The sequence below is a fragment of the Thunnus maccoyii genome, chromosome 10 (assembly GCF_910596095.1).
Source record: "Thunnus maccoyii chromosome 10, fThuMac1.1, whole genome shotgun sequence".
Taxonomy (NCBI): Eukaryota; Metazoa; Chordata; class Actinopteri; order Scombriformes; family Scombridae; genus Thunnus; species Thunnus maccoyii.
Genome location: NC_056542.1, coordinates 11,208,383 through 11,225,691, shown reverse-complemented (window position 1 = coordinate 11,225,691; position 17,309 = coordinate 11,208,383). Strand labels below are relative to the sequence as shown.

General features: G+C 40.0%; 1 protein-coding gene across 6 annotated transcripts in view; it reads right to left on the bottom strand.

Moving 5' to 3' along the window:
• Positions 1–7,921, bottom strand: part of map7d1a (MAP7 domain containing 1a) — a 42,510-nt gene extending 34,589 nt beyond the window's left edge. For all 6 annotated transcript variants that reach the window (XM_042423858.1, XM_042423860.1, XM_042423861.1 and 3 more), the window contains exon 1: positions 7,518–7,921. In XM_042423858.1, coding sequence (XP_042279792.1) covers positions 7,518–7,587 — 70 coding nt within the window. In that variant the 5' untranslated portion in view covers positions 7,588–7,921. The remainder of the gene's footprint in view (positions 1–7,517) is intronic.
• Positions 7,922–17,309: the final 9,388 nt, after the last annotated feature.

Below are 17,309 nucleotides of genomic sequence, written 5' to 3'. Positions count from 1 at the left end.
AGAACTCCCTGAAAACTCAGCTCTTCTGTGAACACCTCAACACTTGAGCCCCTTAACCTTTTTAGTACTTTGTTGATTGTTGCACTTCTTTCTTGTTGCTTTTGGTATTTCTTATGCACTTATCTACTTCCTGTTGTTTCTTACTTTATATATTAAAAAAAAGCACTCTTTCTCATTGTACTTGTACCTGGTCAGCTACTTGACAGTTTGTACCACAAAGTCTGAAAATGACAGTGGTGGTTTTACTGGGGGTTATGTGCTATTTCTTGGCCAGGTGCAGTAACTTACTGGTGGATGCTGCTAAGCAAATTTTGTTACTAGCCATGTTTCCCCCAGTTTCTGGTCTTTATGCTATGCTAAGCCAACCAGCTACTGGCTCAAACTTCCTATTTATTGTACAGTTATGACAGTGGTACCAATCTTCATATCAAACTTTCAGCAAGAAAGCGAATAATTGTATTTTCAAAAAATGTCAAACAATTCCTTTAATTACCCTCACACAGTTTTAATTAAATGGTGAGTAATGCACTTATTTTTATAGTAATTAAATCATTTTCTTGTATGCCTTAAAACACATTTCTTTACACAATCCTTCAGCTTAAAGAAGTTACAGGTGGTCCTTGACAAGTCATAGCTCTCTGAATGATCAACTGTATTATATATCAAAGGGTCTTGTTTTAAGAAAAAGACCAAGGGAGCTGGTTCTATGTCTGAAAGTCATTTTTCAAGATTAGACACATTCTTGGGGCAAAATGTGAAGTTACAAGTATCTTATGAACATTGTGGAGGCTACTCTACCAAAACTATAGCTCCCAGACATTTTAGAAGTGTGACTAATAATATATGTGATAGGGCTATGGAAAGTAAGGAAATTAATATAGTTGTCATTACAATGGACATGACAAAGAAGAGCTTGTAATAATAACTTTCTTTGAAAAAAAAGCTAGGCAGCACGTATAGTAGTTAAACTGATTACTTACAAAGTGAGACCACACAAACTAACAGTCTCTGTGCTATATGAGTTACTTGGTGGGTTTAGTGGGTCAGGGGTGGTTCAAGGGTAGGCAAGTTCAACTATAATCCTCCCTTAATCCATGTTTTTGGAGTAAACACTGTTTTTACAAGTTTTTTGACAAATATACATCTAAAATGCAAGGTCAAAAATAACTTCTTAATGTACAAAGTTCAGAAGCTCAAATTTAGTGGTGTCTGTCTGCCATCAAGGACTCACAAAGGTTCACAAAAACAAGCATGAACTGTGTCCGCATGCACGTATTGACCGCCGCTTTTGGTAGCCATTTCCTGGTAGAATACTGCTGAGACAGAGTTTGCACAGTTAGAGTGTTGGTTAATGGGAAGGCTTTCTCTCTTATTTGCCTTCCAGAGTGCTGGGTTAGAGATCCACCTCTATTCCCCTAGAGAGGTCAGTGTCTGGGCAGTGTGATTTACACCATCTGGGTGCTACAGAGTGGACCAGACTTGACATGATGCCTCCTGTATGTGGAGTGTTTAACTCTGGGGGAAATATTTCAATTTTTCACAGTCTGATTCTTGAACAAAGACACATACATACATGGATGTACAAAAGCTGACAATATAGAGAGAAATTGGTTCCACACTCCGATATGTTGAATTGAAATGTCTAGAGGTTTATATGCCAACTTTCAGTTTAAATGTGAGGCTGTTTTTACCTTCCACATGGGCTGAGCAGTGTAGGAATTGCAGCCTTATCTTTTTTTCCTGCCATGTTGTTACATAAATGGGAGACTATTAGCACTGATTCCAACACTGTTCAACCAATATGGATGTGGAAACTCTCAAACACCCTTAACTCAGCTTTTTAACCTTAGTTTTAAACCCAATCTTCTAGAGTGCAAAGAAACCAAAACCACTGAAGATGTGTCACTGTTTAAAAACTGCACTGTAGTTTCAAGACCAGACCTCAATGCCACAGTGCTGGCATGACTTCAGTCGATTCTTTGTGACTCAAATGCTTCTGTTCTTTACCCTCCTCTCTCCAAACTTCATACACGACTGAGTACTTCTATAATATGTGCTGAATGTGGGCTTTGGACATATCTGAACATGTGGGAACTGGGAAGCCCCCAATCTCTAACACCAGCAACCCTGACTGAAGTAGCTTTAGAGGAATAATCAATTAATCCTCACACAGAAAGACACTTTTATCTTGTGAAAGAGCATGATATAATAATTCTCAGTTTGAAACCTTTAAGATGTGTCTAATCCTTTTAGCCATCCATGCATTTTGTCATTTCTTCCAAAAAGGTAACAAGGATTAAAATACTTGAAGAGAGCCATTTGATTGACAAAGTAATCTGTGATTGCAGCCACATATGATGAATTAAATGGATTACGCAGGATGGAGCGCACACATAGGTTGGTCCTCTTTTGTATAAACCACCTAATATTATAAAAATGAGATTAAAAAACAGCAGGGTAAATGTTATGTTGTGCAATTATTCTCTGCCACAGACACAGAAATAAATCACATTTTAATTTCTGCTTCTGCATAAACGATTTTAACCCTTAACATTTCCAGCACATAGTGACAGCACATACCAAGAGATATAATAGTGTGCATCACTCTGCTATATATATGTATACATACATACATACATGGTGGAGAATGTGGACAATTTGCTTGATGATACATTTCAAAACATCATCATAAGTGGTGATCCTCAGGATCATACGCATCTCCTACAGAATGTGAAAACATGTCATTATGACAGACACATCACCTTCATATTGCTCACAACAAATCCTGCACAAAACAATGTCTGTTCTCTTTGTTAGCAGGTGCCATTATTAGGCACTGAATGCCCACAGGAATCTGCCCACTGCTAATTTACAAAGACGCTAAAGCAGCCCTCTCTCTAAAAATGGGATGCGATTGCACGTATTCCCCTGATTACATAACAATTCTCGCGGCTGAAGATGTGTAGCTGACTGATCCTGTTTACTGCATTCTTGACAGCCAAAGTTGGTGGATTCTCCCATATTACACAAAAGACAAGGACTAGGCTATACTATTATCTGTCTCCCTGTCAGTCTGATGAGACTCTTTATCCTCTACATGGTTATGGCTTTTCTCCAAATAAAGTTTGTATAATGACTCACTAGCAATTTAAAGCACTGCCTCAGTATCATCTATTTCTGTTTTTATTGTAGAGATCAGTGCAGTGAGCCGTTACATTCAGGGTCTGGGATGTCTGTGAATGTTAGAAATGGTGAATCTTGAAGGAAGATAAAAGTGTCTATGCATCTTGGCTGGTCACGGCTCAGCTGTTCAGGTACGGAGATTAAAGAGGACGACCAAACAGAGCCGACTGACAAAGAGTGGCAGAACGGGAGAGCTCAGAGAGAAGAAAGCCTGCATAAAGAAAAGAGGGATTAGAAGATCTTCTCAAAAAGTCCTGACAGCAGATTTTCTCAATACCAGGCTGGGATTTCATCAGCTCCAGTCCAGGGGCCTCTAGTTCACAACCAGGACAATTGTCCTGCTGCTTCCAGGTGCTGTTTAAATCTCCCTTAAGGACATTTTATGTGGGCAACCCACAATCTTCTGAGCTAATAAGTCAGGAAACCGTGTCTTTTATCAGAGATTTTAAGTAATGGTCATACTCCCTCTTCTTCTTTATAAGAGATTGTCTTGTCCCAGTAATGTACCATAAAGGTAAAATCTCCCTCAAGAACAACACTGTGGCTTTGAGTGATATTCAAAACTTAATCCTTATCTGATACAGCTGTGCAAATGTGAAAAAACACATGACAGAGCAACATCATGCTTTTTGTGCTTGAGTTATGAAGAGAGAGAGAGAAGGTTGGAGTTCTGATCACCATAACTGATCGCAACAGGCTGAAAAAACAACTTTTGATCATGTTCAATAAGCATGGGACATCTAGGGTTCTCAAAACTTTTTGGGGCCAGGGAAAATTTTCCAAGGACCCCTAATAATCGCAACACTGATTAAGCATATGCTTACTACCATTTGTACTCTTAGATGTATTCTAAAACTTTTCAACCTAAATACTTTAGAGCTGTTTCATAGTGATAAGCAGAAGCATTTCAATTTGAATCATGTTAATACCACTGAAATACTTTAAAAAAGAGGGTCTTTTTATTTAAGTTGCATTTGGACTTGACAGCATTTTTACTAACATCAGTTACTTGAAGTAAACTTTCAGAAAAATGAACACTTGCAACGCTGGCATAGTCCTAATAAACCCAGACATTTAAAATGACCAGTCTAAAGCTGACTTTAAGTAAGTGCTTCAACTTCAAAATAATTAACTTACTCAAATCGTTGGCAGAAAGCTCTGAACAAATCGAAACAGATGTTATAATAGTTACAGAACACATCATAGTAATTAGACCTATTACTTCAGAAAATTTTGATTAGAATAATTGCATTAGGCTACTTCACATTCTTAGCTCACACAATCACAATGACTCACTTAATGCTCACCTAAATTAATGAGATGGGTGAGCCTGTCTCTCACTACACAGTTGCTCCATTCTTGGAGTGATGGATGACAGGCAGACTATAAAATCATTCTCCACATGCAAACGAGCCCTTCGCTTAGTCGTCATTGCAGTCAAAGTGGAGAATGATGACTCACAGAGGTAAGTGGCAGGAAAGAGGAGCAATATTCGCATTGGCCTCGGCAGTGAGTTCAGGACAGTGAGAGGGAGGGCCATAAATCTGCATGAGGCACCTGCTGGAATAAGGCCTTCAATGTTCTATCACAGGATAAGTCCAACAGCTCCTCTTCTGCCTTACCGGTGAGGCCACTTGTTGTTGCAGCTGGGGCAAAGGAATCCTGCACCCAGTCTCAGCCATCAGTGTTCACATGCATAGCCTCCTTGGACAGAGAGGTTGAGGCTATTGAGCAAGTTGAATATGTTGGCAAGATAGGCCAATTTGGCTACACACTGCAGGTCGGAAAAAAGCTCTGCGATGTTGGGTTTGTTTCTCTCTCATAAACTCATCTCAGTGTGTAGCTCCAACACCCGCTGCAAAACTCTACCACGAGAGAGCCATCACACTTCAGAGTGATGTAGCAATGCGTCATTCCCAGCATCAATCTCCCTACAAAGTTGTCCAAACAAACATGACTGCAGTGCCCTTGCCTCCACAAAATTAACTGCAGTGTTCAAAACAGAGTGAATGTCTGGTTCCATGCCTTCAGATGCAAGCACCTGCCGATGCAGCATACAGTGCGTTTCCATAACCTCCACATTGACAGCCTTTATATGTGTAATAACCCCACTCTTTCAGCCCATCATCACTGCAGCAGCATCCATACAAAACTCAGTCTCACTTCAGTCATGAAAGCATCCAGGAGTCTGAATGTTTCCTCACCTTTTGTCCTCCCTCCCTGCAGAAGAGAAAGTCCTCCAAAATGTTTCCTTTTTTTTGTTTTGGTTTGCTAACCTTTTCCATGGTTAGCGAACCAAAACAATCAACTGAGCCGCACTGGCGATGTCTGTTGATTCGTCCAACTGAATAGAAAATTGCTTACAGGAACAAAACCTATCCAGTAGCTGTGAGTAAATGTCAACTGAGAGTTCTGCAATTCTCCCCCTCATGGTGTCACTTTTAGCAATCCAGTGAGCCACCAAATAAGAAGCCCTCTATGCTTTCTCTAAAGTTGTGGCCAGGTTTACCATCCATGTTTTCTGGCAGGTGTATTCCTCGCTCTTTCAACGCAAAAATTATTTTGTTTTGCCCTCTGGGTGCTTTGTAATTAGATGTCGCTTCAGCTTGGTTGGTTTCATGGCTTTGTTCGCAAGCACCTGAAGACACATGACGCATTTTGGTCTGCCACTGTTCTCAATAAAACCAAACTTAATATAACTGCCATCATTTTCCCATACTCACCAGCTAATGAGCTGGCTAATAAGCCAAGTTAATCAGCAGCAGGAAACATTCATTGTACCCTGAGTGTAGTGAGTGATTCATGACAGATTGACGTGATGTGTGACAATCATATCAGACTTTCTATTGGCCCAAAGCTAACATGGGAGTGATGCACACAAATATGTTTGTTTTATTGCACAGCTTGGCACAAATGGTCCCCATGTGTAGATATGCACTGCCAATTTTATAATTTAAAGCAAATTATTCCCCCTGGCTATGGGTCGCAGACACTGAGAAACACTGCTATGCATCACATGAAACAAGAGGCCTGATGTCATTGCTCCTGCCATGAGTCACAACACATAAACTCCAATGACAGTTCCTCCCACATTTACAATTTCATGTACATTATGTTACTCAGAACAGGCTGTTTAAAAGACACACACGACTACAGATCAAGATTCCCACGACCAGGGTGGAGCTCTACCCTCCTCCTGCTTGATGGAGAGCCAAAACAAGCTGACCTCCCTCCATGAAGCCCCCTGTCAGCAGGAAGGAAGTTTTCTGTTGTCAGAAGGAGGAGGTCACATTGTGTGTCCCCTTCTATTTCCAGAAGCAGGCGACATGTCAAGACACAATGCTTTGGCATGGATATTCAAACACTGGACCAAAGCATGATGTCTTGCAAGAACAACTGCACGCTGGCAGATGTCCAACATGGGTATTTCATTTTGTCTTTAACTGAGACATTTGTTATGGCTGAATGAGCCGACATGACATTGGCCTTGAACTGCATGATCATGGGATCACTTAGTTTGTAATTGCACATATAAATCTATAACTAAGCTGGATGTGTCTGGAGTGTGAGGTTGTCTCTTTGTCCTGCACTTTGGCCGTGGGCTGAGTGTCTCATTAAAATGTTTTGATTTCAGGAGTTGTTTGGTGCATCTCTGCACCAGCTGAAAATGAGCCAGACTGCACCTGTGCATTCAGAACTATTGCACGTATCTGGAAAACATCCTCTGGTAGAGCAGCACCAAAGGGGAGATAGGAGAGGATGCCAGACCGCCTATGAGACTGCATCATGTTAGTAGTGAGCTAAACATAACATAAGGAGGGGGATGGGATTAGACTAGTCAGATTACCTCATCTAGCACAAATTGTGTTATTATAACCCTGGTGGCTGAGCTCTGTGCGAAAGGAAAAGCCAGCAGCTGTCAGCTGAAGATCATACCGGTGTTTTGTTTTCATCATGAAAAAGGTCTGCAAATTTGATAGATAAATAAATACATATTTGATTGTCACAGAGATTAAAATGAGAGGTTGAGGTGTCCAGCTTGTGGACAACAACAAGGTAGCATTTGCTTCATGATCTGTGGACTGTCTGTCTCCGCACCTACTAATGGGTTATTCATAATTCATCAGATTTTATTCCCGACCACGCTCTCTGACATTGCAACACTGTCTATCAACCCCTTAATGAGGCAGACAACTACTGTAAAGTTAACACTAGCGAGACAACATTTTAAAACAGTGTGACAAAGGACATGAATGACAAAGCACCCCTGCATTTTTTCTAAAAGCAAGACAGACTCAGCTCAAAGGTAGACAGGACTGTGGTTGAAGACTTACATTTTGCTGCTGGCAGAGTATTTTCCTCCATTTCGGCGGCAATACCCTCGCTTTCTATTCTTTTGTTCATTCAAACATGGGAGTTTCGGCTCTTCCTCTCCAGCAGTCCTCTCATTCCTCAGGCAGTAATGAGGGGGGGAAACTTGGTCGAGTCACTCCAGTTGCACCCGATGTCCTGAACGAACCGGGGCAGGAAACCCTCCTGAGAGCGTCCAGTGATCTCAGACAGAAATAGAACAAAAAAAAACACACAAAAAACCCAGACTGCTCTCAGACAGACGCACCGGTGGCTGCTCCTGAGAGAAGTTAAATAAAAAAGGTGTCAGAGTGAATTTGGGAGAAACGCGGGGGAGGAGGAGTGCGGGAAGTTTCGCACTCTCCGACACACCACAGCTGATGCTCTGCTAGTGCGGATGGTCCCTCACTGGCCTCCGGATCGGACTGTACCATTACCCAGAGAGGGGGGATTGCGGCTAGTATTTTAGCATTTCCTTAAATGATAGCAAGATTTAACTTTATACAAGACAGATACAGTAACTGTTATATTCTGATGCATCTATATTCTATTCTGAAGGCAAACTTAACGGACAAAAACACATTTATTATGTGACAAAAATACTCTGTCTCCTCCTTTCTGTTGGTTCCTCCAGCCACAAAACTACAATGCACTCGCAGGCAGTTCACAGTTCACATTCAATATAAACCTTTGAATTTGATAACATGTCTTTGACCAGCATGCTTGCAAGTTTTTTTCTGCAATGTTTTGACATTGCGTGGTTCCTTGAAGCACTTTTTAACATAAAGATTGTTATTATTAGTTGTAGTAGTAGGATTTGTCTATCAATAGCATGGCAAAGTATTATATTCAAACAGTATTCTGCTGTAATTATTCACTGCAGTCAACAAAATATATTAGCATAACAGCATTCCACATATTTTGGGCGAGGGAAATAATGAAAAGTAAACATTTCATTTTGTTCTCATATGCATTTTTGCATTTTTTTTTTTTTTAGTGTCTCAAATCAGCATCCAGCTAAATGTATTCACTAGAAATCTCTGTTCTGGCCACATAAATATAGAAAGCAGGATTAGGCTAGGTGCAGGACAAAAGAAGCATAAAAAGGGAAAGGAGAGGTGGCCTACATACTAAATAATGCAAGCTCCCTAAAATGTTTAAATGCAGTGTTTCGATTTCGTTTTCCCTTTTGTTTCACATGAACATAAAACCACAAAACATCACCATACATAAAATCTTAGGAATTTAATGAGCATCCTGAGTCATTTTAAAAGAAAGAAGAAAGTGAAGAAACATGTCACCATGCTTTCAGATTAGGTAAGGCCAGGCTTTTCACTGGCTACAACTTGGACTCAGCCATAACATGTGCTTTTAATAATTAGTTTGAAATAATCGGTTGTTCATGCATGAAATTTTAGTGAATGGAAGACACTAGTTTTTCCTGTCAGCCTGGTTTTTGTTTTGACGAGTGTTTGATGTGTTAAACAAGTTACTCCACCCAAAACTGAGCTACTTTAGAGTCATATATTTAGATGATATTTTTTTTAATCTTAGACAACACAACCTTCTCAGTTCAAATCATAAATAGATTGTTACGTAACAGTTTTAAGGACTCCAGAGTGTCTTCTCGTTTACCACCTGTGGATCTCTCAGAGCATCTGCCAAGGTGGGGGCTGGGCCAGGGGCTGATCGGCACGCTTGAGAGGGGACACCCTGTCAAAAGGAGCCCAGTGGGGCTCTTTTGTGCAGCTGTTGAGTCGTGTTCTCCCAAACCCCCAAGAGCCACCTGTCACTGCAACTGGAAAGTGGGGGATGTTGAAGTAGGTGGGGGTTGGGTGTGCTGTAGTGTGTGTGGTTGGTTTTGCCAAATTAAAGCCAAAAGATTGAGTGTTTAATGTGTATGTTTCAAAGTCTTCTTGTACTTGTTATCACATTTCCCTTAATTACCCTTGATGAATTCACACCATGATTCAAATAAATGGTTTTGTCAAAGATCCCAGTCCCCCTAAAGTCATTAAAGTCGCTCGATTCAAGATCTATAATTGAATCACAGATAAGTATGGTGTTTCATTTCCTAAAAAAAGGAACAATTAAGAGTTAAGTTTCCAGACCTTTCAAGTCAAGGGAAGATTGAAGGGGAGCAGGAAATTCATTTGAGTCCCAATGAAAGCTCAAGTTTGTACCTCAACCAAAAACTAAAATTAAAAAAACATTACATTGATTAACTTACCAAAATCAGGCCAAATCCACAGACCTATTTCTTAACTTCTCTCAACTTCTACTTAACAATATTACAAATTCATCATGCAGAAGTTCCACTAGCTGTGTCATAAAATGGCAATTACAGAAGAAAGAGTAATACTTGCATATTTTATTGTACTGCACTGAATGTAAACTCTCCAACATCCTTGAATTATTCAACTGTATTGTAAAAAAATAAATAAACACACAAAGACATTTGGACAATGGATGCTGAACATAAGCTGGTTAAAATGTGGAGTGTTGCATTCCTGTTAGTCTCTGCAAAGTGGATCCATTCAGACATAAACAATCTTTTCAATTCAACTTTGAGTATACTGCAAAACTCATAGGAAAGGAAACTGTAATTATACTGAATTGAACTTCATTATCATGTCTTCACACTCTGGTGAGGAAATTATTCATTTTAGAGATGAATAGCTTTTGTAACTTCCTGATATGGACTTTGAACATTGAATGTTATGGGGAAGTAAACAATATGCTTCAAAAGTAATAAACATCAACCCTACTTTTCAAGTGTCTTTTATGCTTCCTCTCCAGCTCTCCAATGTATTGAAACCCTTAAATCCTTTCATCCTTTCATTCATCTCAGGACTGGCCCAGCTCTTGAACCAGCACATGTGCTCATAATTGCACACCCACACCTGTGTACACACTTGCGCAAAAATAATTTTCTGAACCATTCAAAAGTATTTTAAAACAATAGTGATAACATTTGTCATACTGATCTTTGTGACCTTCTCATTTGCTTTTGCAAAGTGTCTAGCTTGATTGGGAAATAAAAGTATGACTAGCTCTTAGTAACACATAATGACCTCCGGAATTGGATTAGGCGCAAATGGATACATTTACTTTCTGTAAGATAAATAAATTGCAACACACTCACAGGCTGAAATGTTAAAGTTTATTCTACATGTTTATCTATTTGTCATATCAGAGAGGATAGGACAAACAAACTGAGCACAGTTTTTTAGTCTAACAAAACTACATCATGTCATTTAAATAGAGTCTCCAAATACATTATACCTTGTCAAAAAGTGGGTAACTTTTCCTTTTTTTTTTACACACATGTGACAGTGTTACAAATAAACAATTACTATTCAACCCTGCTGCGCATACTAGACACCAGGTACTTGAGTCAGCAGTCTGATAGGAAAATTAAAGGCCTTGTGATAAAAGTCATGCCTAAAGTCAAGAGGCATGTATCCATTTATCACACATCACTGTGCCATGCTGTGCTAATGAGCCATTCAAAGTAGGGTGGATGCAAATGGGAGAAAATAGCACAGTTGGCATCCATTAGCTGCATTTTAGATGTGTTTAAATGTTGCGTGTCTTGTGAAATGTCTGCAGACTGAAACTGAGATATAGACAAGTACATTCTAGAGCTTTATCTTCCTTTCTCCTCTTATGCCTCGCTCCCCATTTATGTTTTGCATTCAAGGAAGGTTCTGTAAGCAACCTGTGAACCTGTGTCATCTCCATTAGTGAACCAATTGTGTGACCTCACTGCACACAGGAAGTGGAGGACCCCCCCCCCCCTCCTCCTATTCCTGTCCCTCGGTGCTCAAGAAAGGACTTGATTCTAGAGCTGCAGCTGCACAGAGACCCTCATGCACACACACATACACATGCATATACATAAATCCCGTTAAACTGACACTGATCACCATAAGGAGTTCATGCCCTCAAAAAAGCAGTTAACTAGGAACACGTGGGAATAAGAAAGTGAACAAAAATCATTGCCAGAGGATGTGATTGCATCAGTAAATACACACACCGAAAATAGAGTACCAATAGGAGATAGGAAAGCAGAGAAAAAGCTCAAAGGAAAAGGAACAGGGAGGTGAGATTCAGAACAGAAAGTCTGTGGAAGAAGTAATACCACAGAATAAAAGAGAACTGCTGATGAGGGCTTATCTGTAGAAAGATAGTGTTCTGAAACTCAATGTCTCTGAGTGTGTTGTTTGAATAGAAATCACGCTTCACGGAATCATGCTTCTGAAAGAAACAGGGTACAGTCCAACATGAAAAACAAAAGGACCCATGTCAACCCAAAGTGTTCAGGGATGGTCAGAATTCTGCAACATCCTGCACAACTTCTTTTGAAAACTGCAAAGTGCAAGCTGTTTTTGCAGAATATTCACTATGACAGGGCAAATTTGGCATTCAAAATGTGACCTTTTCAATGTAAATATGTCCAGTCAGCCAATTCCCATGATCACAGAGATGCTGTGAAAAGTAGTGGTTTTATTTTTCATAATGAGAAAGGTTTCTTTATTTTATCTAATAGGGTGAAAGAAGCTAAAAGCAAACTTATATGTTATCTTCTTGTGCCATAACAGCATATTATATTATTATTATACATCCTGAAATTTTAATTAAGAAAGCAGAATTACTCATTTTAGAATGCAGTCAAAGAGTACATAACATTAAAGGCACACTTCAGTGATTCAGTATAGCTCTTCCATTACGTAGGGGGACTCAAAAGAGACAGATTTATAGAAGAACAGTCAAAATTGAAGCAGCACAGCTATAAATATCCTTATCTTTACTCCATAGTGTGTTTCAAGCCTCCAAAATGCTGGATCCTACTTTTCCTGCAATTAAAAAACTGTTGAAGTGTCCTCCATTTCCAGCAGCGAAGGATACAATATACAACTACTGATGAGTAAACTGAACATCATGTGTAAAAATAGTGGAGATCCCCTTTGATAGGAGTTCTTGCAGTAATTCAAATTTGTTCCTTTCTACCCCTGCAAGCTTTCCCCTAAAGACATGCACACTTTACCTCCTACCAGAGTGTTTTGTGCAGCATCACTTTAGCAAAGAAAACAGCTCCCATCTCTTTTTATTCTAAGGAACATGGTCACCGCCACCACCGCCAGTGAGTCTAGAGGTCAGCTACTGTGAATGGTAAGGGTAACCCTCAGCTTGGTAATGAAGTAACAATAGTAGGAATGTTCAGAATGTCCCCAGAGAACATAGACCCAGGCTATGTTATAGACTACTGAACACACTATCTCTGCCTTGAGTAAATGGTAGCATTTTGAACAGCAGGGGTGGGGTAGCATAAGGGAAGGGTGGATATGAGGCTAATTAACTATGATAGATTTACTGGTTAAATATGTTTGTTTGTGCTTGCAGAAGCTATTGTAGCTAAGCTGTTTAGCCAAAGCAGTTTCACACATTATTTTGCAGTGATGTCATCCCTAGAGTTGAGGTTACTTGTACAGTTCAAGGTTTAGTTAGCTTTCAGGTTTCAAAAAGCGACACTATTTTTTTGTCACCGCATCACTGTCTCAACTCAGCAGGGTCAAAGGTCACCTTCACCTCTTGAGAGGCTGTAAAATCAAATGATTTAAGACCATGTTGTCTTTTGTTTCCTGTAGTGTGATTTAATCAGGCACTACATCACACGTCATTCTGCAAAAGTGTGTGTGTGAGCAAAGACATAGAGTTAGGGAGAGATGGAGTGTGGGAGAGCTCCGTGTGTCTTTGTGTTTCTCTCTAGGGTGCTGGGAAAAGGAGCGCTGTTTGCTCTGAATCATCTGAATTTAGTCTGCCTCTCATTGTAGGCTGGGATTTTATCTTGGAGAGGGTCTTCATGTATTGTACATTGCACATCCAAGAGTCTGTTAATTTACATGTTTTAAATACAGTGCTGAGTGTTGAGACCTGCAGCTAGATGAGCTTGGCTAAGTTTCAATGTAAAAAGCATGTGATGACTCATCTGGCTACATATAAGCAACATCCTTGGTTTTAATCTGTTTTAGGCTTCTTTTTATCCAATTTCTGTCTCTCTTGGTTGTATCTATCAAAATACATGAGCCAAAATAATTAAATAATTTGAAGCAGCAGAGGCAGAGCTATCCTGACTTTAATCCATAGTTTGGGTCAAACTCCAGAAACACTAGATCCTACATGCCCCATAATGCAACCGCTAGCATCTTTTCATTAGACCTCTCCTGCCTTAAATGCCCATGCCATCTGAAAATACATGCCCCATGTGTACATGTAATGCTTGATTTATGTTATACTGTGAATGTGTAGTCTCCACCAGTGCATTAGCCTTTATCAAAAAGTGAGATTTAAAGAGAAGCACTCTATACTAAGCTATATCTTGTTGATTTTTTTTTTTTACCCAAATGAAATTCTGGCATCAGGTATGTACACGTTTCTATCCAAGGGAACTGGCAAATCCAAAAATGCCAACTAAATGACACCAAGCATTTGCTGTGTCAAAGGTCAAACCATAAATAACATAATCAGTCTTTGTTCATAGATTTGTCAAGTCTATTTTTAAAGTAAATTACTTTAAACTGTTCTCCATATGGCGTACAATACAGACTGCAGTAAACACAGCCAAGCACTGCTCATTAACGTCTCTTGCACTGCTCTTCCTTAAACAGTTTTTCCTGGCCTCTCAAACAACAGGTGGCATTACCAGGGGCTCATCTCGCCGTCTTCCATCAGGAATGTGATTCCACAGCAGTATGTCTCAAACAGCATTGAGCCTGGCAGACCATGACGTAATGGTCTAAAACGTGCTATCAGTTAGAAGCAGGGCCAAAACACGTGGAGTTGGCTCCTCTCCGCTTGCCCCCGGGGCCCCTCTATTCTCCTTTTCCTCATCTCTCTCTCTGCTTCACCCCCATCCCCTCCACCTCCCTTCTGCTCCACCGCACTCTCTGTTTATGAGTGCATGAATTGCTCCATTTCACTATACCCACCTCCCAGCCCACTACCAATCCCACAACTGCTTCAATAATAGAAGTCCTCCCCCTCTGCGCTTTCATTTCCATGACAACCCACAATGAGGAGTGAGAGAGGGAGAGAGAGAGAGAGAGAGAGAGAGAGGGGGGAAAATAGCAGAGGCAGGAAAAAACGTGAATGAGAGGGTGGGAGTGCCTTGCCTTGACCTCTGCTTCCATTTAGGAGGGAAACCTTCACTACAACAGTCTGAGTTTCAGTGAGGTTAAACTGACCAATCAAGAGAGCAACAGCAGCAGCAGCATCAGCACTGCTCAGGCATCATGCAAGGTGTGCGTGAAAGACAAAAGAACTGACACCTGAGTAACAAGAAAGCAAACTTAATTTTCAAAGTACTTTTCAAAATGAGTAACAAAGAGCTTTACAGAAGAAAGAAAGGAGAAAGAGAGAATAAAAGAGGCAGAGACGACAAAACAGAACAAGGCTAGGAGTCTACAATCATACTCTGTGGAGCTGTACTCAGGCACAGCTGTGCTTTGTGCTAAATGATAATGTCAACATGCTAACATGCTCACAATAACAATTCTAACATACTGATATTTAACAGGTATAATGTTTTATCATTGTCACCATCTTAGTTTAGTGTTTTAGCAAGATAACATTTGCTCATTAGCACTAAATACACAAGCACAGCTGGGGCTCATGGGAATGTCATTAGTTTTGCAAGCATTTGGTTATGATAAAAGATATAAACCAATTAAATTTTTGGCACGATGAAGGCATTTGATGGTCAAGGTTCCCGACCATGAATGTCTACACAAAATTTCATGGGAATCAATTCAACAATTATTGAGATAATGTAATTTTGACCAAAGTGTTGGATCCCAAAAGCAAGGAGACCAGGTTTACAAAGAATATATAGTTAGTTATAAAAAGTTCTAAAATAATATAAAATAAAAAAATAACAAAAACAAAGGAGGTTTAAATTGCTTTTTAAAGATAAGCACTGACTTGGCTTAATTTGCAAGAGCTGAGTCATGGTATAGAATGTATTTTATGGTCCAAAATATTACAAATTTCATATTTTATTTCCTATGCATGCATGGATGTATAAAGTACTTATTACATTCAAAACACAGATGCCAATTCATTCATTTTCTTTTCCACCTTTGTAAAAGTCTCATTATTACTAAAAGGTCACAAGGTCAGCCTTAAGTGATAGAAATCATTGATTCGACGTCATATGGATGGATGGCCTTCAAGGTGACACAAAAACAACAGAGATAAACAAAGGGTGAAAGGTCTTGAGGTCAAACCACACTGAAGCTTTGTCACACACACACACACACACACACACACACACACACACACACACACAAAGATTAGTGGTTTTAATTCAACTCTCTGGATTACAGCCAGGATTAATTCTATATGCTTCAGAACTGGTGAGGGTATAGGTTTAACTGTCATAGCTGTCCATCAATTGTGTGTCAGTGCTGTCTGGCCTGCTCTAATACTGTACTAGCTACTACTACAAACTACTCTTTTTCAAATGTTGTAGAGTCGAGCATAAGAGATCATATGACACTATTGTCTTCTATTGCTGTAAGATTAGTCCTTCCTGCTCCTGATGGTCATAAAGATAACAAATCTTCCACTAAATGCTCCTGAGGTAGTGTGTGTGGTGGAAAAAAAACTACATCAAATCTGTAAATAACAATGCATGTATGTAAACAAATTCTGACAACTCTTGTTGCTCCTGTGAGATAATTAAAGACTAAATTGTACAATTTACATACAGGTCAATATTCCAACACAGTGAAGTGTTATCATCACTCAGGGGAGTGACAGCAATCCAAAGAATGTGCTCATAATCTACTATCACGTAATCATGTTGTACAGCTCCACTGCACACATTGTAAAAACTGCATGGTGGAGAGTCATGTACCAATTTAGGAAGGAAATAATGAGTAGGATGGCCCTGACCTGGTCTGCGTGTGCATGTAGTAAATGAGCATGTGAGTACCTGCAGGCATGCAAGCATGTGAGAGCACACTTAATGCAGAGCTCACTAACAGAGGCACAGCAGCCAGCTTGTTAATGAGCTCTGTAGTTAATGATATGTTATAAAATGAGCTATGAATTGGTAATTAACAAGCTCTTGAAGTGGTGGTGCACGCAGAGTGGAAGCTAAGGTGTGACTCATATAGCATTTTTAATCAAATGCTGCAAGAAATGGTCAAATCCAGCTTTCCCCATGCATGTTGGCACAGGCTAACACCAGGACAGTGGGGTGACCTGTCCTATGGTGGCTGGCAGGGAAGAGGGTGAGCTCAGTAATCCCTGAGGTTCTGGGCCTCCCAGTGTGGTGTCCTCAATCCCCCCAAGACCCTGCCAAAATCCCCTTGACAGCAGTCCTCATTATTTGCCTATCAGTGGCTTAGCTCCACCTCTAGACAAAGCAGAGATGAAGGGATTTAGAGTAGAGAAGGAAGAACAGAGGGAAATGGGGATGAAAAGAGGAAAGCAGAAGACAATACAAACATGATTTCCCTTAGTTCCCTTGACATACTTCAAACTAGAGAACGTGATAAGAAATGAAAAATGTTTCATGATGAGGAAAAAGAAGATAAAAGTAAGCTTTTAAGACAAGCTACATTGTCAGTGCGCACAATGACTGTAACCTTGACTGTGTGCTCTCACCATTGTGAATAGATCAATTCTCCGACATGAGCCAATTGACACTGACTGTGTGCACCGTTATGTCTGATCAAAGCTAACAGTTTGCATCCTATTAGCCAGAC